The 27033-nt window shown below is 44.5% G+C and overlaps 1 protein-coding gene across 1 annotated transcript in view; it reads left to right on the top strand.

The window, feature by feature from the left end:
- Positions 1-27033, top strand: part of MARS1 (methionyl-tRNA synthetase 1) — a gene marked incomplete in the record, with an annotated part of 618581 nt that overhangs the window by 249102 nt on the left and 342446 nt on the right. Inside the window, 1 exon segment of the mRNA XM_044083612.1 lies at positions 7051-7163. Coding sequence (XP_043939547.1) covers positions 7051-7163 — 113 coding nt within the window.

The following is a 27033-nucleotide window of genomic DNA, read 5'->3' as shown; positions in this document are numbered from 1 at the left end:
GGAGTTTTGTCATATTAATACTTTGGCAGTATACTTGCATATGGATGGATGACATTTATATAATGTGTTATTTGTGAAAATTCACCATTACAACATTTTTATTTTTTATTTTCTATTTAATTAATCACAGGAAATGATGTCATAGATTCAAAATTTTCAGCTATATAAGGGCTTCTTGTAACTTCACTAATGTATTACTGAGGAAAGCTTTTAGCTGAAACCGGTCTAATCACCAGCTTTTTGAAGTTTAATAAACCTATTTGTTTGACTCTCCGAGGTGCTGGCAATTTTTTGCTTTTGGACACTTATAAGCCTAGCCAGAATGTGTTTGGCTTTCACCACCCATTTTAAATTTATTTTGCTATGCCCTTTTTCGAGGTTAGTATACTGTGCCTCTGTCTAACAGTGACACAGAAGTGATACCAGGGTAAACCTCGATCTCCCATCCACTCATCAAGATTCCTCTTGAAGAGAGTCAATGAGGGACTCTGCCTAACCTGGACTGGGATTTTATTCCAGAGTGAAGGGAGCCTCTGGGTTATGAATCTGTCCCTCCAGCATGTCCTATTTATTTCAGTGCTGAGGTTCAAGTCTCTCGAGCACGTAGCTCGATGGGATTTGGATTTTCTGAGGTGCAGCATGTCCATTAATTCGGGTTGGACATGGCTTTATCGTCAGGCACAGATCGCCTCTGAACAGGCGGTATGCCACTGAGTAGAGCTGGAGTTTCTTTAACCGGGCAGCATATGGCATCTGTTTGAGCCCTTTGATCCTCTTGGTGAGGTACTTGTGGGGTCTTTCCAGTTGCTGCAGGTGTCTGGTAAGGTACATCCCAAAGGGGCATTGTACTCAATTATGGGCCTGATGAGGGATGAGTAAAGAGGCACGATGACCTCCCTGATCTAGATGTGAATCCCTTCATGATTAGGTGGGCTATATAAAATGTTTTCTAACCACTTTGGCCACGTGGTTGTCAAATGAGAGATTGCTATCAACTTGGGTCCCCAGGTCCCTAATTACTTCTTCTGTACTTAATGGATTACCACCTATGTGGTAATTTGTGGGCACTTTGTTTTGCCAAAGGGATGACTATACACTTTTTGGCATTTAGCTTGAGGCCATGGCTCTGGCACCAGTTGTCTGTTTCTATGAGGCCCTTTTGGAGGATGCTTGTGTCGGCTGGAGAGTCGATTATGGCGCCCAGTTTGCAGTCATCTGCGAACTTGGTCAGCCACAGACCTTCCGTGTTGGCCTGTACCTCCGAGAAATATATACCGAACAAGAGACGTCCCAGGACTGAGCCTTGTGGGACACCACTTGTAACTGGTTTGGAGTCTGACATGGCTCCAGCAATTCTAACCATGTGGGTTCTGTCCTTGAGCCAGTTTGCAATCCATCTAGTGACATAGGGGTTTATATTTAAGCTGGTGAGCTTATCTATAATGCCCGTGTGGGGTATTGTATCGAAGGCTTTTACAAGGGCCAGGTAGGCTGTGTGGACCACCTTCCCCTCGTCAATGGCCTTGGTGACTGTTTCAAAGAAATCAACCAGGTTTAAGAGGCAGGATCTGCCCTTAACAAAGCCGAACTGGGTAGGATCCAGTGTCTGTAGGTCCCCAATATCTTTATTTATGAGGTCCATGATGATCCTTTCCATAGCTTTGCAGACCAAGCTAGTCAGGCTTATGGGGCGATAGTTTCCAGGATCCGTTGAGGCACCACCTTTATGGAGAGGGACCACTGTTGCCATACGCCACTCTTTGGGCACATATCCTGTAGTAAGGCTGAGATTGAACAGTAGTTTTATGTTTGGGTTTAGCTCTTCTTGGAGTTCATGTAGGACGCAACCCGAGACACCGTCTGGTCCCATTGATGCTGTGTTTTTTGCTTTGGAGAGGGCGGCTCTTACCTGAGCATCTGAGATGTCAGGGGGGCAGCACTCTGCTGGGATAGATATTTGCCCTTTTGATGGGGAGGGGGGGAGAAGTTTGCACTGAACCTGTCAGCTAGGATGTTGGCAATGTCTGTGGGTTCGGTGTATTTTTTGTTATTTTGGACTAATTCTGAGCATATCTGGGAATTACCACCCAGGATCCTAACATAACTAAAGAAAGCCTTGTGATTATCCTTAGTGTCCTGTGCAATTTTTCTCTCGAAGCTGGCCTTAGACAATTTTATGAGTGCCATAGTTTTTTGCTAATACTGATCAGTGATGCCTTCCCTTTTAGGGATTTTGCTCTGTCATTTAGTAGCTTCCTCCTTCTGTTGTATAGTTTGTTTATGGCTGGGGTCCACTAGACAGGACGTCTGCCTTTGGAGGATTGGGTCTTGGTTTTATTTGGGATCGCATAATCCATGCATTCCTGAAGGTGTTCATAGAATGCGTTTATAAAGGATTCTGCGGTCTGGGCCGTATTTTCCACAGGCCCGGGGGCTTTGAAGGATTCCACCTCGGTTTTGAGGAGTGTGAAATTTGCTTTAGAGAAGTTTTTCACTGTGGTTTTCTGGGCAGGGGTGGGGTCGGGATGTGAATATCCAGTGAAATTAGTTTATGGTCTGATCTTACCAGTGAGGGATACACTTCTGGTCTGGAGCATAGAGTCCCCATGTTGGTGATGATCAGGTCCAGTATGTTTTCCCCTCTTGTGGGAGTGGTAACAAGTTGTTCCATAGCATTTGAGTTTATAAATTCTAGGAACCTTTGGGCTAGGGTGTTGGAGCTAGAGTAGTGCTCCCAGTCTATGTTTGGGTAGTTGAAGTCGCCCAATATAATGGTGTTTGGAGAGACCTTCATATTTTCCAGTGTTCTCAAGAAGGCTGAGTGGGGTTCCTGGGTTTGGGAGGGTGGTCTGTAGCAGGCTATAAACTGGAAGGCAGTTTTACCCACTGTTGCACATGGATAGTCTCTGATGCTTCGTGCTTTGCCACCAACCTGGAGGTGTGGGTATCTTTGATGAATATCGATACTCCCCCTCCTTTTGTGGTTCGGTCCAAGTTTTGGGTGCGAAAAGCATGGTATGAGGTATAACCTGGTAGTGCTGGGGTGCTCTCGGGAGCCCTGAACCAGGTTTCTGTTACTGCACACATATCGATGTTCTCCATGCTAAGGAGAGTTTGAGCGTGCATCTTGAGGTTTAGACTTCTGGCATTGAGTAGCATTACTCTTAGTTTCTTATCCCTTGTGATACCTATGGAGGTGGGTTTGTCTTTTGAGCCTTGCCTAAAAAAGGCACTATGGGGGTAGCAAGAGCCTTTGCCAATATCCGAAAGCCCAGGGGTGACAGGTGCAAGCCGTCCCTAGCGAAGCATCATGGCTTGTCGAGCATATCATCCCAAGCTGACAGGCATTGGATCCCCTTTGAATGACACCAGTACTTAAGCCAGTTGTTGAAATTGATCATCTTGTCTTCATATTGTGGCATCATTCTTGGTGAGGGTAAGATGCTACTCAAGGTCATATCAACCAGAAAGAAATGCTAGGTATTCAAAATGCCCTAACAGCCTTCAAGGACTTACTTCATCCAGGACAACTACTGATAAAGACTAACACCACCACAGTCATGTGGTATATAAACAAGCAAGGGGGCACACACTCATACCCCCTTTGCAGATTAGCCACGGCACTGTGGGACACAGCTTTGACCTACCGAATACATCTTCAAGCTTAATTCCTGCCAGGAAAACAAAACACACTGGCAGATGATTTAAGCAGAAACCTTATGGATCCTCACGAGTGGAAACTAAATCCACAAGTCTTCAGCATGATAACAGAGAAATGGGGGAGCCCAGACATAGATCTATTTGCCTCTCCTCAAAATTATCAATTGAAAAGATTCTGCACAAGGACTTATCGCAGACAAGCATGGAAAGTGGACGCCCTATCCTTCATTTGGAAAAACCTATCAGTTTACGCCTTTCCTCCTCTGCCTCTTCTACCCAAGGTCCTCCTAAAAGTCAGACAAGAGAAACCAAAGATGATACTAATTGCCCCGGACTGGCCCTGCCAATACTGGTACCCAATCCTAAGGAACTTGTCTCAATACCCAGCTTGGACCTTACCTCAAAGACCTCAACTACTGTCCCAGCAAAACAATAAGATCCTGCACAATCAACTCCAGACACTGAACCTGGCAGCAGGGCTGATCATGTAGTTATACAAACAACACCTCTCAGTAAAGCTGTGATGGCTGTCATTTTGGAAGCCAGAAGGCCTAGTACTAGAAAATCTTATGCCGATAAATGGATGAGATTCTGTGCTTGGAATCAAGCACAAGGAACTGATACAGCAGAACCAAACATTCCTCAGATATTACAATACTTAACTGAGATGCTTGACAAAGGCCTATCTTTCTCATCAATTAAAATCCATGCCTCTGCCATTTTGGCTCATTACAGTTCAGAGCCACCAATCTTTTCTCATCCTTTACTAAAGCAGTATCTTAGAGGAGCCAAACATTTAAGGCCTCCTAGAAGATCACCATTACCTGCATGGGACCTCAATTATGTGTTGGAAAAGCTCACCCTTCCCCCATTTGAACCAGCTGCTACCGCTGATATAAAGTTCTTATCATGGAAAACAGGTCTGCTACTAGCAATTACTTCAGCAAGAAGAGTTTCAGAGCTACAGGCCCTCATGGCTGTAGAGCCTTTTATCATATTTTACCCAGACAGGGTGTCTCGGACGACAAATCCTACATTTATGCCTAAGGTGGTTTCCAGCGTGGTTCTTAACCAAACAATGCATCTGCTAACATTTTATCCAAATCCCAGAACAAGTGGGAAGAGAATTCTGCATTCCTTGGACATACACAGACCGCTAAGATTCTACTTGAGCAGGACTAAAGCTCTAAGAAAAATTGAGCAATTACTAGTGACATATGCTGCAGGATCAGAAGGAAAGGCTATTTCCAAGCAGACGGTTTCAAAGTGGATAAGCCACTGCATCCGTTTCTGCTACTTACACCATGGTAAACCTGTGCCCAAGGGCATTAGGTCTCATTCCACCAGAGCTGCAGCTACTTCAGCAGCCTTTGTCAGAGGAGTACCAACCAAAGACATTCTAGAAGCTGCTACTTGGAGTTCTGTTCACACCTTTACAAAGCATTATCATTTGCCTCTCTACTCTAAGTCTAGGGCAGGCTTTGCCACTGCAGTTCTGCAGGGCCTTATAGCCGCACCTAATGCTGTTTACCTCTAGCCTCCCAACCATAGCTTTGGGATTCAACCCAAACGTAATGACTGCAGCAGTGAAACACAAAGAACATAGTGCAGCTGTGTACACTTACCATAAATGTAGATGTTCAAGTGTATTCACTGTTGCAGTCCAGGTTACCCACCCGCCATCCCCCTGTCTTTGTGGAGTTTATCTTTCCTTCTCTATCTTCTACAACCTATGTAGTGTATTTGCTTGTAGATGAAGGTAAAGTTTATATTGATGCATGTATGTATACATATATATGTTTTTCTTACCTTTTTGGGGGCACCTGACATCTGGGGCAAGTAAAACTAAAGAAAATGGTGTCGGCTGCATGTTTTATACCCCTGACGACCTGACGTCATGGAAGAGGAGACAGCAACTGACGCAGGACCCAAGACTTTGGAATTCAGGCCGACTGAGGGCAACCTGCCAGCAGATTACCCAAATGTAATGACTACAACAGTGAATACACTCGAACATCTACATTTATGGTAAGTGCCACAACTGTACTTTCTAAATGGATAGGCCATTGCATTAATTTCTGCTATAAGCACCATGGAAAACCTACCCCACAGGGGATTTGACCACATTCAACCAGGGCTGCATCTACCTCTACAGCCTTTCTCAGAGGTATCCCTACCAGGGACATCTTAGAAGCTGCTACCTGGAGTTCTGTACATAACTTCGCCAAGCATTACCATTTGCCAATTTTCTCTAAATCCAGAGCTGGCATTGCCACTGCAGTCTTGCAGGGCTTTATAGCTGGTCCTAATGCTATCTAATTTCCACCTCCCATATTTAGCTTTGGGAATCTACTCAAATGTGATGACTGCAACAGTGAAACACGAAGAACATAGTACAGCTGGTACACACTTACCATAAATATAGATGTTCGAGTGTATTCACTGTTGTAATCCTAGTTACCCTCCCTCCAGCCCCCTGACTTCTATTGGCTATACCTCTATTCTTGCTTAGTAGGCTTTAAGCTTTTTGGTGTATTTGCTTTTTTGTTGGAGGTATAACCTTGTATATATAATTGCTTCCCATTATGGGGGCACCTGACATCTGGAGCAAGAAAAACTGATGTGATGTTGTTGGCTGCATGCTTTATACCCCTGACTACCTGATGACATGGAAGATTTGACAGCAACCGACGCAGGACCCAAGACTTTGATAATCAGGCCGACTGAGGGCTACTGCAAGCAGATAATCCAAATGTGATGACTCCAACAATGAATGCACCCAAACATCTACATTTATGGTAAGTGTACACAACAGTACTTTTCTTTTGTGTGTTGTAAGTGTGGTGGGGAGGGCTAGCACCTCCCTACTCCTCCAGTAACCTTGAGTGGCACTACCTAAAAATTATTGCTTGGTGGTTAAGTAGGACAGGAGTTAGCCTCCTTTACAAAGAATAACATGATAGCAAAGCTAGATCTTATGAAAAACTTTAACAGTGATGCAGATTCATTTTTATAGTAATACAAAGCATCACTTGAAGTCCACATGATCTTCTGGTACTGTGCTTTTCAATGGAAATGTACAGTTTTTAGACTCTGAAAGTTTATTTGGAGTCTAGAGTCACTGATTCCATCTGCAACTAGTTATGTCTGCAAACGAGGTACAGTTTGTCAGTACAATGACTTTTGGAGTTTTAACCCATTTATAGTGTCATCTGAGCTTCTAAACTTTGCCTTTTGAAATGAAGCATAGTTGTGATTACCTTAGAAGTACCTAGGGTGAGGTGTTTTTGAATGAATGGTGTGATGTGTGAAAGTATAGCTGCAAGATGATGGAATGCTCTGTAGTTCTTCTGGAGGAGGACACACGTTTGACTTTAGTTTCTTGTGCAGGACAGAGAACCTGTGGAGCATGCCTTGTCTGAGGAGGAAGTTGCAGCTGCTACGAGCACTTGGCTGAAAGGACTTGAAGCATGTCCAAAGCCACAACAGCGTCTTCACCCAATGTGAGTATGATGATTGCTGCAAAAGGCATTGTAGAGACAAGTATGAAACATGCATTCATTATTTATTGTTATTCTTTGCTTAACAGTTGTTTTGCAGAGTTTTGTAGTAAAACAATAGACTTTAAATTTCATTTTTTTATTGTCTTCTATTTATCTTTGTAACACTGTCTGGTATGAGGAGGGTCCAGCCTCATCAAAAGCAGAACTGTTGGCATCAGGAGTTAGGTAGCTCAGCACCTGAAGTGTGGCCAGACTTCTTACCTCTCCTCTTTTACCAGTAAAGCTCTGTGAACACTTCTTCGTATCTCTCTTGCAGTGCTTTTAAACTAGTTCCATCTGAGAAACGTTACCAGACCACTTTTCCAAGTGTTGCTTTATAGTAATAAATGATTAATGTGCATTCTAGTCTTTAATGTTCATTTTGTCTTCTCTTGTTATTTAACTGTTAGAAGTTATTTTTTTTTTCAGTTTTAGCAAGTTTGCAGTTTTCTGCCATTTAGTTAACCCCACCTTTGGGCATAAAGCCAATTACTTACCTCGCCCTTTTCCACTGACTTAAATTCTTCTTGCTTTGTAAAGCTGCCTTATGCTTATAGGTAACCATTATGAGTGAACTGCGTGAATTGTTGCAGTTGTAAGTTATTGTTATTTCTGGTTATTACCATTGTTAAACGTAGTAAAGTGTTTAAGAAATGCAAGTATGCCCATAAGGTTCCTTTCCAGGATAAGCATTTTTATTGGTTGCCTATGGAACACTTTGATGCTGCTTGTAAGATCTGCAAGAGTTTTACTCCTGATGCTTCAAGAAAAAGGAAAAATGGGGTGAAGCTGTTCAGAGTGGAGAATGGTTTTCCCATGCCTCTAATAGAACTTTGACTTGGGAAGATTCTTTTGGAGTCTGCTCCCTTTACCTCCAGGTTCCAAGTCGGTGGTTATTGTGGGAGATAATTCCAAACATAAAAAGAGACAAAAGCATATGGCTGATAAGCATGGACACTCTTCCCCTGGTCTTCAACCTAAAAAAAAATAAAATAAAATGTGATATGCATAATCTGTTGTTGAATGTGTTTCTAAATTACCTTTTTAAGTTTTTTCTGAAATTTTGCCAGTTAAATTGGACAGAAATGCAAGTTTAACTTTTTTTTTTCAGACAGGGAAGTTTCATGTTATGTGGGTTTGAGAAGATTGTAAGGTCTAGGTTCATTTCAGTCCCTCCACTGAAGATGACTTATAACAGGATTGTGAAGGCATGCCTTCTGCCTGTACCCCTGCTACTTTTGCAGTGGACAGATGTGCCTTTCAATTATTTCCTTCTCCAAAAAAAAAAAAAAAATCTTTTCAGTTACCCCTCTGGCCACTAACAATCCACCTTGTCAGACAGCAGGACAAAAGGAATGGAAGTATCATGCAGACTTTTCTTACAGTATGTGGACCCATCAGATTTTCCTAATAATCATACCACATCAAAGGACATGTAGGAAGCTTATTTGCAAGCAGCATGTCAACTGTCCTGGGCCTGTCATTCTACATTCTGAAGATGAAGAGGGCAAAGTCCCCCTCCCATTGTCCAAGGGAGTTTTTGAGATGATATGGCAGAGAGAAATTTAGATGGCCCATAGACCCAATGACCTCAACACAGATGACTCTGTAAGAGGCTTAGTGGAACACACCAGTTTTCTCTTTGATGTGCCCATCCATTGACAAATGGTCAAAGTAAAAAAAAAGAGAACTGCATAGGAATGCCCCAGATATTATGGCACATATCATTCAAATATCTTACAGGATCCCCCAGCCTTCAGAGGACTGAATGTGTCAGAAGGAGACTCCCAAATCAACTTTCACTGTTGTTGTGGTTGTCCTTATAAAGGCCCTGACATTGCCAAAGCCTGCTGTCTATTCCCCAGATAATGAGTGAAGGGTTGTGGACAGATTGAGGAAGCATGTTTATGCATCCTTTTTCTTGAAGGACCATAATTATCTCATTACGTCTGAGTGACTCCTCCAGGTGCATCTACAGTTAACAACTACCAATGCTTCTAAGCATCAAATATTGCTTGTTCATATTTGCATCAGTAATTCCAAAACCATGCTATGTACAAGGTTTTAAAAGATTTCATCTTAAAGCTTACACAATGACAAACTCAAATGCATTAATATTTGACCTCTGTCTAGTGCAGGTAAATAGGTATTAATTGTTGTTTTTTTTATGATATTAATTTATATAATTTTCACATTATTCTAAATTTTTGAACAGCCAAGTAACACAGGACTCCTGAGCTTCGTATAAAATCTCTCAGCTAGGTGAATAACATGTTGCTGACAGTATGTGTGTAACTTGAGTGGTTGCTGAGATATTGTAAGTTGTTTACAAAATATTACAAATGTAATAGTTACTGTGTTTACTGTGACTTATAACATTCGGTTTAAGACCTAGAACTAAAGATTACTACCACTATAAAAATAGTTTGTGCTGAAGGGTTTGCCGTTTATACTTCTTCCATAATCCCTGTGGTTCCAGAGATATGGACATTTGTTTGAAATGTGAGGACATAATTTCATTCTGTCAAAAGGCTTGGGCTCCATCCATTGGAAGCTACAGGGCAAACTTCCTGAGCTCCATTGGAGTGAATGAGTTATCTTTCCAATTTTGTAAAGTTCCATTGGGAGCTATTGGACAAGGTGCATCTGTCACTGGATGACTTGCGCAGTGGAAAGCTAAAATGTAGACAACAGTTGCAGCTGACAACTGTGTCATCTCCAGCCAACTTCACTGTGAGACTTGCTTGCCATTTATCTGAGGGTTTGACTAGCACAGCAGACACCTGTGTTGTTTTGCACCATTATGTCTGGCTCTAGTTGACTGATTTCTATGAGGGCACCGATATGATCTTTACTCTGCCCCTTTTGGTAGGTCTTTTGTTTTTAAGGTACATGGTAGGACAAATCTGGAATGCCATTAATAGGGAAGGAAAGAGCTTTTCAGCTGTTAGCGTAAAATATTAGAATCTGCCCCATAACTTTTCAAGGATGCAGTAAAGCCCCTGTCACCTGTAATATAGGCATGGCTGACAGCAGCAGAATAACTAAAGGTGTGGAAGGAACCAAAGGTACAGTAGTAACTTTCAGATGAATCAGCAGCCCATTCGCAGGAGTAATCTGCAATATCAAGGGAGCTGTAGCAACAGAACATCTGAGACCTTGTGTTATCTCTGGAGTCAGTTGTGGGTTGTCCGTTACTCTTCTTGCTGGAGCGACTGGCCATCATGCAGGACACTTTCTCTCTCCTTGCCACTTTTCCTGCCCCATTGAAAAGTGTGACTGGAAAAGATAATTTAAGTTGCATTCACTAATCGGCCATTCAGTTGCTTCCATCACAAGTGGTTCCCACAGCCCATCAGTAACATAGATTTGATGTTCCTCATAGTCATTGTTCATTACTGAGTTTTAGGACTTCTGTCATGCAGAAGCCCACAGCTGGCCTGAATACCAGAGTCTTTTGCCATCCTGCAGCTGACAGATGTCCTCGTCCATCCATCAGGATGTCTGGATTATAAGAGGGATGGCATCATCTTCATTCTTTCTTGCCATGTAGTCTGATGCACAAGACTGCATTACTTAGCATCATCAGTCCATCAGTCAGCTTGAATCACCAGAACATTTCGGATAAGTACCCCATGGGGAATTGTCCTTATCTGTGTAGCTTGTTATTTGGTAATGTTTAAGAAGGTTAATAACTGCCTTTCATTTTGGAAACAAATTCCCCATAAAGACCATCATTTGTACTACCTTTTTTAATTAGAGCTTCAGAGTTCTGTATTTTGTGCTAGGTTCAGTAGTAAAACTATTAGGTATAGGGGCAGAATCCCTCCAGTTGCACTTACATTCAGATAGGTATGGACCTTCACACTCTGTGGTGTTTTCTGGTTTCCAGGATGTTGACTCAAGAAGCTAAAGGATAAGCATCCCAAAAAGAAGGATATCTGGGAACCTGTAGGCATTTCTATGTCAGACTCCCCAACTAGACTTGAGATCACTAATGCAGATGAGACACATTTATAGCCCCCTGTTCCATCCCCTAAGTCTGAGTCCTCCGGCACTGTGACTCATCCTGCTCCTAACATGCCAACACCAGACAGATGTCCTTTAGATCCAAAGCCACTAAGCAGGCCATGGCTTCCAGTGCCAGAATATTGGTGACTAAAGATAAGGTTGTATCCCCTTGATGAAAGTAAGAGAAGAACTACCTGGGAAATGGATTGAGATTGCGGCCACCTGCCCCACACCCTGAGGCCTTCTCTTATCCTAAGCCCCATACTTCCAAGGCAAAGAGGCACATAGGTTTTTCTTGGCCAGTGCCATCTAAGTCCCCTGTCTCACCCACCCAGGTCTCTCCATAGGATTTGTTAAGACTGATGTAGGACATTACAAATTTCATGAAGTCCAGGGAACCCACCCTGCAAAAAGGACCTGTTCCAGGAGCCACCCCTTGAAAAAGAAAAGGGATAGTTCCACCCAGGAAAGTTCAGATTCCTCAAAGTCAGAGAATTAATAGGAACTTGCATACGTAGAGCATCTTGTCCCTCAGACATATGAAGGCTATAACTCTAAAGTCACCCTGTCCTCAACCATGCTGCCTGAAGATTTATGCTCTGAGACACCCTTCACAGAATGAAAGAACTCTTCAACTCTGGGAGTGTAGGGAATTCAGCAACACTGAAACTCACTACAGAGCACCTCTGAACCTTTCTGTCTTTAGATCACTGGTGATCACTCCAGTCCACATTGTCTTGGATGATGTGTTTGCTGACATAGCCTTCTGGCCTGACTCCCTTCTCCTCCCCCAGAAGCTTGATCATATGTTCTTCATGTTTCACTGTTGCAGTCATTACATTTGGGTTATCTGCTTGCAGGTTGCCCTCAGTCGGCCTGATTATCAAGTCTTGGGTCCTGCATCGGTTGCTGTCTCATCTTCCATGACGTTAGGTAGTCAGGGGTATAATGCATGCAGCCGATGCCATTACATCAGTCTTTCTTGCCGTGCGGTTCCTGAAGCAGAAGCATTTTGCAAGTGCCGGTCGGCCAACTCCTGAAACTTTCGTTTTCGAGTTTCATATCCAAAGTCTTCAACTAAGCTAAGTACCCCATTGGGGATCCTTTTTCTTGCTCTAAACCGATGTCAGTAAAAGTTAACAATTGTATTTCTTGTGGAAAGCAAATACCTCATAAAGATTTTCATTCATACTGCATTCCTTCCTTAGGCCCAGACCACGACGTACCTCATTGTCGGTTTTGTGCCTTATTCAAACCTCAAACTATTTGTCGTCTGTTCATTTTTGCATCTAAATATTTTGGTACTCTGTTCAATTATCCAGAAATGGCTTCGGTAAGCCACCCGACTACCGACATTCTGAAAAAACGCAAAGATAAAGACAGAGACAGACCGCATATGTCCAAAGCTGCCGACGATGCTTCTCCTAAGCTAGTCGCCAGTTCACCGGTACTCAGTGATTCCTGACTGTGCTGAAAATAAAGAATTACAGGATTTAATGCTTTCTGCTGAACAAGTTGGAAAACATACTTTGCAATGTGGTTTTGATTCATTAGAGGTATCTTGCAGGGCTGCTGTCACTGGGTCTGTAATTAGAAGGCATGTTTGGCTTAAGGAGCAATCTTTGCCGGATCATGTTAAAGCTAAATTACTGGATGCTCAAACCAAGACTGCCTGTTTGGCAAGAAAGCAGTAGTAGTACTTAAAAAGATGGAGGAAAAAGCTAAATCTATGCAAACTGTTATAGATTTCCTGCAAGTACAGCCTCCCAGATTTAGTAGGCACTGGCCTTCTAAGAATTGGTCCTTTCCTGCCTCTTCCAAGCCTTCTCAGTCCAAACCCAGAACCAGCAGACCATCCAGGCTTCAGTCTCACTGTTCTCACAGGCCTAAGCAGTGGGGGGCTCCCACTTCCAAAGCTGGGAGTAGTGAGACACCCCCTATGGTAAACTGTCACAATGACTTAACTTTAAGCCTTCCAAGCCCTGCTCAACTGACTGTTCCTTTAGGGGGAAAGATCGCCCTGCATGCAAAAAACTGGGAATTCATTAGCCAAGACAAATGGGTTTTAAATCCTGTTTCCCAAGGATACAGATTGCACTTCCACTCCTTACCAACCCCAAATGGTTGGCCAGACCTACCACCAAATCAGTGGGCAGAGGCTCAAAAGCAGGTTCTCTCACTTCTAAGCATCAGGACTATACAACCTGTCTCAGAACAGGAATTGGGGACAAGGTTTTTACTCAAGACTTTTCCTGGTACCCAGAAAAGACAATTCCCGGCATCCTATCCTGGACCTGTCTATCCTAAACACTTTTTTGGTAATCCCAAAATTCAAAATGATAACTCTTCATCAGCTGCTTCCCATGCTAGGCAAAAATGCCTGGTTGGCAACACTGGATTTAAAGGAAGCCTACCTGCACATCCCAATAAGGCAATCTTGCAGGAGATACCTACATGCACTATCAGTTCCCTGCACTGCCCTTTGGATTATCTACTGTGCCCAGGGTATTCACAAAGTGCCTAGCTCCAGTCATTGCATTTTGTAGGCAAAGAAATATTCAAATATACCCATACCTGGATGATTGTCTAATTCAGGCAGAAAGCCCAGGACATATCTTTAAGTCATCTGGCATTTGTAAAGAAATTATTAACTTATCTGGGGTACACCATAAACGAAAAGAAATTGCATGTAGTACCCTGCCAACCAATTGTATTCCTGGGCGAAAGCTTGAATACAACTTCCCAGATGGCTTACCTCACCCCAGAGAAACAAGTTCATTTGACAGCCTACTTCAAACTACTGGCCACAAAGACCCAGCTATCTGCAAGGAAAATACTGCAAGCCCTGGGGTTCCTGTACTGTTGCATTCTACTAATTCCATATGCAAGACTGCATATGAGGAAACTACAGTGTCATCTAAAAAACCCATGGTGTCAACTTTCCTCAGGACCTAGAATCAATGATTCCTATCATCCCTTGCTTAAAGGCAGAGTTCCTTTGGTGGGCAGAGGCGTGCCACCACAACAAGGAACTGTCATTCACTCTACCCCCTGCCACCCAAACCCTAACAAACGCATCAGACTTGGCATGGGGGGCTTACTTGGCATTGCAGTGCTTTCAGGGCAAATGGAACCAGAGTCAAATGCACCTGCATATCAATCAGAAAGAAATGTTAGCTGTACAGAATGCTCTGACAGCCTTCAAGGACCACATTCTTCCAGGAGAATTATTGGTAAAGATGGACAACACCACTGTTATGTGGTACATAAACAAGCAGAGGGAACCCAGTCATACCCTCTCTGCAGACTAGCCATGGCTCTGTGGAACACAGCCTTGAGCTACCAAGTGCACCTACAAGCTCAATTCCTGCCAGGCAAGCTAAATACACTGGCAGACAACCTAAGCAGAAATCTCATGGACCCACACAAGTGGAAACTGGAACCAAAGATATTCAACATTTTGAGAAACAAATGGGGGAGCCCAGAGATAGACCTGTTTGCCTCCCCTCAGAACTACCAATTGGACAAATTATCCACAAGGGCTTCCCACAGACAAGCTTGGAAAGTGGATGCCCTGTCCTTCACCTGGAAAAACCTGTCAGTTTATGCCTTTCCCCCTCTCCTCTCCAAAGTGCTACTAAAGATCAAACAGGACAAGCCAAGAGCAATACTTATTGCACCAGACTGGCCACGCCAACAGTGGTGTACCCCCTACCGCGCAGTGTGTTACATCTGGAACCATAGCACCTGCCTCAGATCCCTGCCCTGCTGTTACCGGCAGGAGGGCTAGATTCTGCACCCACAGCTTCAAACCATGAACCTTGCAGCCTGGCTAATTACATGATCTCTCTGTTACCATACCTCAGTAAGCAATTGATGGATGTCATTCTGGAGGCAAGGAGGCCTAGTACTAGAAAATCCTATGCTGAAAAATGGAAAAGATTCTGTTCCTGGTGCAAACTCAGAGGATGGACACAACAGTGCCCAATTTACTGCACATTCTTCAATACTTAACTGAGATGCTTCACAAGGGCCTTTCCTTTTCTTCCATCAAAATCCATGCCTCTGCCTTTTCAGCTCATTATAATACAGAGCCACCCCTCTTCTCTCATCCATTGCTGAAGCAATTTCTCAGAGGGGCCAAAAACTTAAGACCACCCAGGAGAGCCCCTACTCCAACCTGGGACCTTAACTTTGTATTGGAAAAGCTCACTCTACTCCCCTTTGAGCCAGCTGCAAGTGCAGAGCTGAAATTCCTTTCTTGGAAAACAGCCTTCCTTCTAGCCATCACTTCAGCAAGAAGGGTGTCTGAATTACAGGCCCTCCTGGCAGTGGAGCCTTTCATCATCTTTCATGCGGACAGGGTGTCCCTCAAGACCAGTCCCTCCTTTATGCCCAAGGTGGTATCCAGTGTGGCCCTTAATCAGTCCATTCATCTGCCAACCTTCTTTTCTAATCCACAGACCAAAGGGGAACGAGTACTACACTCCTTGGACATGCGCAGACAACTTAGATTTTACTTGGACAGGACTAAGCCTCTCAGGAAATGTGAACAGCTGCTGGTTGTATTTGCTGCAGGGGCAGAGGGTAAGGCCATTTCAAAGCAAGCCATTTCTATGTGGATAGGCCACTGCATTCATTTCTGCTATAAGCACCATGAAAAACCTACCCCACAGGGGATAAGACCGCATTCCACCAGGGCTAAATCTACCTCTGCAGCCTTTCTCAGAGGTGTCCCTTCCAGGGGCATCCCAGAAGCTGCTACCTGGAGTTCTGTACATACCTTCACCAAGCATTACCACTTGCCAATTTTTTCAAAATCCAGAGCTGGTTTTGCCACTGCAGTCTTGCAGGGCCTTATAGCTGGTCCTAATGCTATCTAATTGCCTCCTCCCTTCCTTAGCTTTGGGAATCTACCCAAATGTAATGACTGCAACAGTGAAACACGAAGAACATAGAACAGTTGTGTACATTTACCATAAATGTAGATGTTCGAGTGTATTCACTGTTGCAGTCCTGGTTACCCTCCCGCCAGCCCGCTGACTTCTATTGACTATACCTCCATTCTTGTTTACTATGCTTAAAGCTTTCTGGTGTATTTGCTTTTTGTTGGAGGTGTAACCTTGCATATAATTGCTTCCCATTATGGGGGCACCTGACATCTGGGGCAAGAAAAACTGATGTAATGGCGTCGGCTGCATGCTTTTTACCCCTGACTACCTGATGTCATGGAAGATGAGACAGCAACTGACGCAGGACCCAAGACTTTGATAATCAGGCCGACTGAGGACTACCTGCAAGCAGATAACCCAAATGTAAAGACTGCAACAGTGAATACACTCTAACATCTACATTTAGTGCACACAACTGTACTTTCTCTTGAGTCCCTTAGGCACCTCTATAAAAGCATAGTGATGGATTCTGCAGTGGTATCTATGGAATCCTCCAAGGGAGCTAGTGGGCAAGCATCCAAGAATCCCTTGCCAAATGATAGAGAGAGCAGGTTGCTTGACTGGTTTTGGCAAGAAAACAAAATTTAGCCACCCTGGTCATGAGAGCACTTAACTGCCAGTTCCATATGCTAAAACACCTTGAGGCAGTACAGGAGCAAATTAAATCCAAGGCAGTAATTGGAGCCTCCAGAGGGATATTCAGGAGTTGTGTAATGTTACCCTTGGGTATCAGACTGTCACTCAAATGTGACTATGATGCATTAGATATAGGGCATCTGCTGCAGTGACCCTAACAATGAGACATTCCTGGCTGAGGACTCTGCCCCTTTCTGAGCAGGTTAATGCTGAACTGTTAGATTCACCCTTTGGTAAGGAGTTTCTGTTGAACTCCTAGTAGAAAAGGTGTGAGAGATACTGGATAAAAAAGGGAAAACAGTAAAATCTATTAAGGGGTTTTACCTATCTTCTACTCTCAGTTATAACATAAAATCTGATATTGTTAATACTCGTTCAGTCATTACATATGGGTATTGGTTCCGAGCTCGGAACCGAGCCGGCCATTTTCCAAGCTCGTGTCAGCTTCAAACTCTTGAGCTAAATTCTTACACACAATTCCCCTCTCCCTGTTACCTCAGATTTCGTTTGCCACGTTGCCATCTGGTTGTGTCAAGCTACTTCTCTTGAGCTAAGTACAGTCAATTGTTGTTTAATTGCTTTGCAAATTACTTTTCTGTCAGAAAAGTTGATATTTTATTGTCTCTTTCCCTATCGCATCTAGCGTTCATAATTTCCTCAGGTTTTTTCTGTCCTTTACTTACCCTTTTTACTGCGAGGTAGTTTTTCCTTACCATTGTTGGTAATCCCTTTCCTCTTCTTTTTCATACCTTCGGGTACTCTCTTGTACCATTGTTGGTATTTTCTATTTGTTAATATGGCAGATAAAAAGGGTAGTCCAGAGTTTAAGTATTGTTCTGATTGTGGACACAAACTGCCTACTTCTGATGCACACTCTTTATGTGTTTGTTTGGGAGCTTCCCATTTGTCTGTTGAACCACCTTGTACTATATGTGAAAACTTTTTTAATAAAACTTTGTTAGAAAGGAAAAATAAGCTAATACTGAAGGGACTTCTAAAATCTCCCTTTTCAGAGGCTATTTCTGGGGCAGAGGTATCAACCCATCCTAAAGCCCATAAGAAAATGGATGTTTCTACTAAGGCTAAATCCTTGCCTTCGTCCCTGGCTGGGGACTCTCACCAACCATAATCTAAAAAGGCTAAAATTTTGGCTCTGGAGCTCTCTGTCAGCCCCAGTGCCTTCAGTGCCCAGACCTTCGGCACCGAGGCCTTTGGCTCCATTAGTGATTTCAGCTCCGTCCTCTACTGCAGCCTTCTACATATCGGCACCAAGGAGCTCCTTGGTTCAGACCTTTACCACTGTACTGGCACTGACCATTCAGTCGGTGCAGACCTTGACTGCGTCGGCTCCAAGATCTTCCTCAGAACCGAGGCTGTTATTACTGACTCCAGTTTTGTCGGTACCAGTTTCGGCACCGACAACCACTTCGGCACCGATCCCTGCGTCCGTGAAGACAATGACATCGGCACCGATGACTTCTTCGGTGCAGACTACAGTAGTTCAGTCTTTCTCAGCACCGTTGTTCTCAGTGGGATCAGATGAGATGGGCACCGAGTCTGCCTCTTTTGTGGACAGGCCTGTTTCTCCCTCAGTCTCTGTGAGGTCCACTAGAAGTCTTTCTGAACATGATGTGTTGCGTCTTGTGGACCAGGCATTCTTGGCCAGAGGTATTCCACCCCCCAGGAACTATCCTTCCTTGGTAGGTGATCACCCATCTCCAAAGACACCTTCTTATTCCCCTAAGTGCTAAGGGCGCTAAGTCATAAAAGGTTGGACTGTTCATTGTCTTGGTGGTATAGTTACCTTCTTATTCTCCTCCTTCATTGCCTTTGAAGTCCATGAATGTAGTACAGTCTTCCCCTTCTGCAGTTCCCTTTATGGATCTCACTAAGGAACCGCAGTTGCCTTCATGGCAGGAAAGTTTTGCTATGACCCAGGATGTCAGCTGTGATACACATAGCTTGCTGCTCCACAGCCATCCAGGGACTCCGAGTCGGCAGGCTGAGCCACTTAGGGCAGGAGTGCCCCCTATCCTTCACCCTCTGAGGTATCCTTTGGCGATATCCTTGAAATCCTGAAACAGGTGACTGGCAGACCTCTAATCCGATCCCTGAGGAATCTGTGTTCCTGCAGGCTATTCGTGCCCGGCCCCCTACCTCCTGGGTTACTCCACCTGCTGATGAACTTGTCAAGTTCATTGTGAAGCGTGCTTGGAAGGCCCCAGATACTGTTGAAGCTATTCCCCGGAGGCCAGATAAGATCATGTCCCCTCCTGCTTCAGATCCCCACTGGTCCAAAGGTCTTCTGTAGATGCTTTGGTGGTGGCAGCCGCAACAAAAAAGGATCTGGCAGAAGAAGAAAGCCAGACTCTCCATCCACCTAACAGAGAGTCCCGGACCCTGGACAGAATAGGAAAGCGCACCTTTGCTTCAGTGACCTTTGCTATCAGATCCCTGAATTATATGGCACATTTTACCAGGCTTTAAAGGGATCTGGTTTCTGAGCTCTCTGAAACCTTGGCTGGTGCAGTGTCTGATGAGGTCCGTGACAAAGTGGCCTCCCAGCTGGCCACCATTGAGTCTGTATCTAACTCCTCTATGTGATTGATATCCCATGCATCAGAAGGAGCAGCTAGAGCGGCGGGTTCAGCTGCGGTCTTGAGACGACACACCTGGATGCGCTTGTGCAACTTCGCGGAACCTTTTAAGTCTTCCTTTCTTAATGCCCCTATTGAGCCCTCCTCGTTGTTTGAGCCCAAAGTTAAAAGCACACTGGCCAGATGTGAACAAGACGGTAAGACCCTTTCTGCCATAGGTGTCTGTTATTCTTCCCCTCAATGTGCTTTCTTCCGAAACCAAAAGAGTGGGAAGATATATGGTTCAAGAAATCTCAGGGTCCTTTCCGTGACACATAGGCTGAGTTCTCCCCCAGAGGCAGAGGGGGAAACTCACAGGGAAGGCGCTCCTTTCGGGGCAGAGGGGGACCGCGTAACCAGGGTTCCAGGGATTCTTTCCCTGGTCAATTCTACCAGCGCTCCTGAAGAGCAGCCCAACTCCTTTCCTCTGGAGGTGGTTGGGGGATGTTTCTCCTTGTACCCTTCTGCCTGGCTAACCATCACCACCGATTCTTGGGTACAAAGGATCATAACCAGAGGTGATCATATCCCCTTCGATCTTTGTCCCGTCCCTTCAAAAAACCTTCCCGACGTTCCACGCAGTCAAAGGGAAGAAGCAGCACTAGAGATAGAAAAGCTGCTAAGAAAGAGAGTCATCCAAATAGTCCTCCAGACCAGAGAGGATCTGGATTCTACTCAAGACTATTTTTGGTGCCAAAGAAAACCGGGGACTGGAGACCAATTTTGGATCTCAGTGTATTGAACAAGTTTGTGAGAGTACAAAAATTCTGGATGGTCACTATACAGTCTATCCTCCCGCTTTTGGAAAAAGACGATTGGATGTGCTCTATAGATCTTCAAGATGCGTACTACCACATAAAGGTGGACAGGCCTTCAAGAAGATTTCTGCACTTCCGTACGGGAGCCAGTCACTGCCAGTTCAGAGTACTGCCCTTCGGATTCTCTACAGCCCCCAGTGTGTTCACAAAGTGCATGGCAGTTGTCACAGCTCACTTGCAACTTCAAGGATTCCAAATGTTTCCGTACCTAGACGACTGACTCATTTCTGCCCCCACCAGACATCTACTGGACAAAGCCCTGGCATACTCTCTCCTCACTGCTCAAAGGCTAGGCATAACCATAAACTGGCAGAAATCCAATCTCACCCCATCTCAGTCGACAAAATTCATAGGGGTTATCTTGATCACAAAAAACTGCAGAGCTGCTATTCCAGAGCACAGAATTTTAAGGATAAAGCAACAACTAATTCCGATCCTTTCAAAGGAAAAATCCACGGCTCACTCGGTTCTACAGCTGTTGGGTTCCATGACAGCCTCCATCACCACTGTTCCCCTGGCCAGGTTTCACATGAGGCTTTTACAATGGCTACTGCTCTCCCAATGGTATCCTTTTCAGCATCCTCTTTCAGCCATGATTCCAGTAACCCACAGGTGCAAACAGGATTTAAATTGGTGGATGACACAGTCTCTCTCAATGGTCTCGCCCCTTTTCCCCCCAGCAACCCAAGGCCACAGTGACTACAGACGCCTCCCTGATGGGGGGGGGGGGGCTATGGTCGGGGACAGACAATCCAAGGCACTTGGTCCCAACCGGAGGTCCATCTGCATATAAATGTTCTAAAGTTGAGGGTGGTGCTTCTGGCATTGCAAGCAATCCATCCCCTGCTGCCGTCTGGGACAATTGTGATTCAATCAGACAGCATGGCGGTGGTCTGGTACATCAACAAGCAAGGTGGAACCAGATCTTACCCCCTTTTTCGAGAGGCCATGAGGATATGGCAATGGGCGATGGCTACCAACCATTTCCTTCTAGCAACGCACATTCCCTGGAATTCAAACGTGATAGCAGACAGACTCAGCAGGTGTGTTCTGCAACCTCACGAGTGGTTCCTGAATCCCTTGATAGCGGCAGAGATCTTCCACCGCTGGGGCCGTCCTTGCTGCGACCTCTTTGCATTCCCTGCCAACTGCAAATGCAGCAACTACTTCGCCCTGATTCCCCCTCCGGGACAGTCACCCAGGGACGCTCTAGTCCACGATTGGCCTTCGGGTCTTCTCTACGCATTTCCGACCTTTCCTCTCATTCCCCAGTATCTGAAGAAAGCCCAGCATTTGAAGAGCAAGGTAATCCTCATAGCACCATATTGGCCACAACAGATTTGGTTCCCATTCCTTTGGCCTCACCTACTAGATCTATCATGGATCTTCCATCCAATCCCGGAGTTGATCTCACACCCACAGAACCTGATTCATCCCAGCCTGAACAGCCTGAAGCTAACGGCTTGGCTACTGCAATTCCCTTGTTTGCCAGGCAGAATGATCTTTCTTTACCAGTACGTGATATTCTCATTGCTTCTCATAATTCCTCCACTAGAATTACTTATCTGAGCAAGTGGAAAAGATTTACCTGTTGGCTGAAAGATAAACAAATAGACCCCTTTTCAGCACCAGTGTCAATAATACTAGACTATCTGGCCGACCTGTTTCAATCAGGTCTGCCGGCCTCTACCTTTAAAGTTCATTTGGCTGCAATTTCTAATTTTCATGAGGGTGTCCAAGATTTCCTCTCTTATGTCCCATAAATTGTGCAAGACCTTCATAAAAGGTGTGAATCATCTGAAGCTACCTTTTAAAGAACCTATTCAACCATGGAATATATCATTAGTTCTACAAGCTCTGACAGTGGCACCTTTTGAACCAGCCTCTTCTTGCGACCTCAAGTATTTGTCATAGAAAACCTTGTTTTTGGTCGCTATTACTTCTGCCAGACATATTTCTGAAGTTCAAGTTTTATGTATCAAGAGTCCATACTTGATTTTTCATAGAGATAGAGTGTCTCTGAGAACTAATCTGTCATTTCTGCCTAAAGTGATCTCTGAAATGTCCATTTAATCAAACCATTGAATTGCCAGTTTTCTTTCCCAACCATTCAAACAGAGGAGAGTATTGACTACATACCCTTGATATACACAGGCAAATCCATTTTTACCTAAACAGGACTAAACCCTTTCGTAAATCTGACCAGTTATTTTTGGCCTTTTCTGGACCTAGATTAGGATCGGCTGTTGCTAAGGTCACATTAGCTAAATGGTTGAAGGACTGTGTGACCTTTATTTACACACAACGTAATATCTCATTGCCTACTGCCATGAAAGCTCATTCAACAAGGTCGGTGGTATCTTCTGCTGTCTTCCATGCCAGAGCTTCTTTACATGACATCTGTGCAGCTGCAACTTGGGCTACATTTCATACCTTCATCAGTCATTACAAATTGGATTTGGCCTCCAGGGGAAGAGCATCTTTTGGTTCTATGGTGCTCAGGAATGCCCTTCCATGAGAGCCTCCCAGGAATAGAGGTAGCTGGGGACTCTGTCCCATACTTAAGGAATGAACGAGGATTAACAATATCAGATAAAGAAGTTATGTCTTACCATAACGTTCCATCTATATTGTTGATTCTCGTTCAGTCATTACGACCCTCCCTCCTTCCCCCTCCTGTGGTTTCTAGTGGATCTCATCATTCAGTTCTCTTCAGGTTATTTGACCAGACGTAGCCTCTACCTTCTTTAACTTGCAAACTCAATCTGAGGTAACAGGGAGAGGGAAATTGTGGGTAAGAGTTTAGCTCGAGAGTTTGAAGTTGACGCAAGCTTGGAAAATGGCCAGCTCGGAACCGATACCCATACGTAATGACTGAACGAGGATCAACAATACAGATGGAATGTTATGGTAAGACATAACTTCTTTTTATCTTAGCAAATCCTGGCCCTTCCACCAAAACATGAAAAAAAGCAGAAATAACCAAAACAACAACTAGCACCACAGGAAAATAAATGTTCTTGAGCACGGAATGAAAAAATAAAGTCAAATAATATAACAAGCTCAAGAATAACCACACACAGACGACTGTAGTCAGCATACAAATATCTGTTCAAACCAAGCATAAATGATGTATATAATCCATAAGAGTAAGCAACTGCTGAAAGCTCTTGAAAAATAATTCTTCTATTATAAAACAAATATCCGGTAAGCGCTTTCACCAAGGTGGCTTCTTCAAACCTTGAGAATACAAACTAATTCAACACACACCTTTATATATGTGTGTAGACTTTATCAATTAATGACATCATAATTAATTGATATGCAAACTCAACAGATAATTAATAGGTTCATAGGTTCAAACTAGGCTATATGCCCTAAGGCATTTACAAGCCTAGCCAGAGTGTCTTTGGCTTTCGCCACCCTCTGAACTGATTTTACTGTGCCCTTTTTAAGGTTAGTTTACTGTGCCTCTGTCTAGTAGTGACACTGAAGTAATCCCCGGGGTAAACCTACGATCTCCCATCCACTCATCAAGATTCCTCTTGAAAAGAGTCAGTGAAGGGCTCTGCCTAACATGGACTGGGATTCTATTCCAGAGCGAAGGGAGCCTCTGGGTTATGAATCTGTCCCTCCAGCATGTCCTATTTATTTCTGTGCTGAGATTCATGTCCCTTGAGCGCATAGCTCTAAGGGATTTGGATTTTCTGAGGTGGAGCATGCTCATTAATTCCGGGTTGGACATGGCTTTGTACTTCTGGCATAGATCGTCTCTAAGTAGGTGGTATGCAACTTGAGTAGAGCTGGAGTTTCTTTAACCGAGCAGCATATGGCATCTGTTTGAGTCCCATGATCCTCTTTGTGAGGTACTTTTGGGGTCTTTCTAGTTGCTGCAGGTGTTGGGTAAGGTACATCCCAAATGGGGTATTGTATTCAATTATGGGCCTGATGAGGGATGCATAAAGGGGCACAATGACCTCCCTTGATCTAGATGTGAATCCTTTCATGATAAGGTGGGCTATATAGAAGGTCTTTCTAACCACTTTGGCAATGTGGTTGTCAAAGGAGAGATTACTGTCAACTTGGGTCCCCAGGTCCCTAATTACTTCTTCTGTACTTAATGGATTCCTGCCTATGTGGTACTTTGTGGGCACTTTGTTTTTGCCAAAGGATATGACTATACACTTTTTAGCGTTTAGCTTTAGGCCATGGCTCTGGCACCAGTTATCTGTCTCTATGAGACCCTTTTGGAGGATGCTTGTGTCAGCTGGAAAGTCAATTATGGCACCCAGTTTGCAGTCATCTGCGAACTTGGTCAGCCACAGTCCTCCCGTGTTAGCCTGAACCTCAGAAAAATATATACCGAACAAGAGAGGTCCCACGACTGATCCTTGTGGGATGCCACTTGTAACTGGTTTAGAGTCTGACATGACTCCAGCAATTCTGACTGTGGGTTCTGTCCTTGAGCCAGTTTGCAACCCATCTTATGACATAGGGGTTTATATTTAAGCTGGAGAGCTTATCTATGATGCCCGAGTGGGGTATTGTGTCGAAGGCTTTTGCGAGGTCCAGGTAGGCTGTGTGGAATACCTTCCCCTCATCAATGGCCTTCGTGACTGTTTCAAAGAAATCAACCAGGTTTAAGAGGCAGGATTTGCCCTTAACAAAGCCAAATTGGGTAGGATCCAGTGTCTGTAGGTCCCCAATGTCTTTGTTTATGAGTTCCATGATGATCCTCTTCATAGCTTTGCAGACCAGGCTAGTCAGGCTTATGGGGCAATAGTTTCCAGGGTCCGTAGAGGCACCACCTTTGTGGAGTGGGACCACTGTTGCTGTACGCCATTCTTTGGGTACATATCCTGTAGTAAGGCTGAGATTGAACAGCAGCTTTATGTGGGGGTTTAGCTCTTCTTGGAGTTCATGTAGAACGCAGCCCGGGACACCGTCTGGTCCCATTGATGCTGTGTTTTTTGCTTTGGAGAGGGCGGCTCTCACCTGAGCATCTGAGATGTCAGGGAGGCAGCACTCTGCTGGGATAGATATTTGCTCTTTAGTGGGGGGAGAAGTTTGCACTGAACCTGTCTGCCTGGATGTTGGCAATGTCTGTGGGTTCAGTGTATTTTTTGTCATTTTGGACCAACTCTGAGCATATCTGGGAGTTGCCACCCAGGTTGCTAACATAACTAAAGAAGGCCTTGTGATTATCTTTAGTGTCCTGTGCAATTTTTCTCTCGAAGCTGGCCTTGGATGATTTTATGAGGGATCGTAGTTTTTTGTTAGTACCGATCAGAAATACCTTCCCTTTTAGAGATTTTTCTCTATCATGTAGTAGCTTCCTCCTGTTGTACAGCTTATTTATGGCTGAGGTCCACCAGGCAGGACGCCTGCCTTTGGAAGATTGGGTCTTGGTTTTGTTTGGGATAGCATGATCCATGCATTCCTGAAGGTGTCCATAGAATGCATTTATAAAGGATTCTGCAGTTTGAGCCGTAGTTTCCACTGGCCCGGGGGCCTTGAAGGATTCCACCTTGGTTTTGAGAAGTTTTTCACTGTGGTTTTCTGGGCTGTGGGTGGGATCGGGATGTGGATATCCAGTGAGATTAATTTATGGTACGATCTTACCAATGAGGTGAATACCTCTGGTATGGAGCATAGAGTCTCCATGTTGGTGATGACCAGGTCCTGCATGTTATCCCCTCTTGTGGGGGTGGTGACTAGTTGTTCCACAGCATTTGAGTTTATAAATTCTAGGAACCTTTGGGCTAGGGTGTTGGGGCTTGAGTAATGCTCCCAGTCAATGTTTGGGTAGTTGAAGTCACCCAATATAATGGTGTTTGGAGAGACCTTCATATTCACCAGTGTTCTCAGGATGGCCGAGTGGGATTCCTGATTTTGAGAGGGTGGTCTGTAGCATGCTACAAACTGAAAGGCAGTTTTGCCCACTGTTAGCTGCACATGGATGGTCTCCGATGCTTTGTGCAATGCCACTAACCTGGAGGTGTGGGTATCTTTGATGAATATGGATACTCCCCCTCCTTTTGTGGTTCAGTCCGAGTTTTAGGGCCGAAAAGCATGGTATGAGATATAACCTGGTAGTGCTGGGGTTCTCTCAGGAGCCTTGAACCAGGTTTCTGTCACTGCACAGATATCGATGTTCTCCATACTGAGGAGGGCTTTGAGTGCGTGCATCTTGAGGTTTAGACTTCTGGCGTTGAGCAGCATTACCCTTAGTTTCTTTTTCCTTGTGTTGTCTATAGAGGCGGGTTTGTCTTTTGAGCCTTGCCTAAAAAAGGCATTATGGGGGTGGCAAGAGCCTTTGCCAATATCCGAAAGCCCAGGGGTGACAGGTGCAAGCCGTCCCTAGCAAAGCAGTGTGGCTTGTCGAGCATGCCATCCCAGGCTGACAAACACTGGATCCCCTGTGAATGACACCAAAACTTTAGCCAATTGTTAAAATTAATCATTTTGTCTTTATACTGTGGCATCATTCTTGGTGAGGGTAATATGCTGCTTAAGGTCAGAGTCAGACTGGCCTGGGCTACATGATCAGAGAGCTCCTCTGTCTCTTTTCATGTAGTCCACGGAGGTACATCTCAGGTCATTCACAGCAGCATGAACAATGACCGAGTCATATTTGTACTTGCTTTGGAGTGACCTGAGTGCTTGTGTTATGTGGCGGATCCTAGCGCCTGACAGGCAGCTCACCGTGACCTTCTACTTGTTCAGCCTGGTGAGCAGGACGTCAGTGTGTCTGACAATAGAGTCACCTATTACAAGT

Source organism: Protopterus annectens, chromosome 9.part0, assembly GCF_019279795.1.
Source record: "Protopterus annectens isolate FY-2018-M chromosome 9.part0, PAN1.0, whole genome shotgun sequence".
Lineage (NCBI taxonomy): Eukaryota > Metazoa > Chordata > Ceratodontiformes > Protopteridae > Protopterus > Protopterus annectens.
Note: the sequence above shows the minus strand (reverse complement) of the source record. Positions and strands in the feature narration are given on the sequence as shown.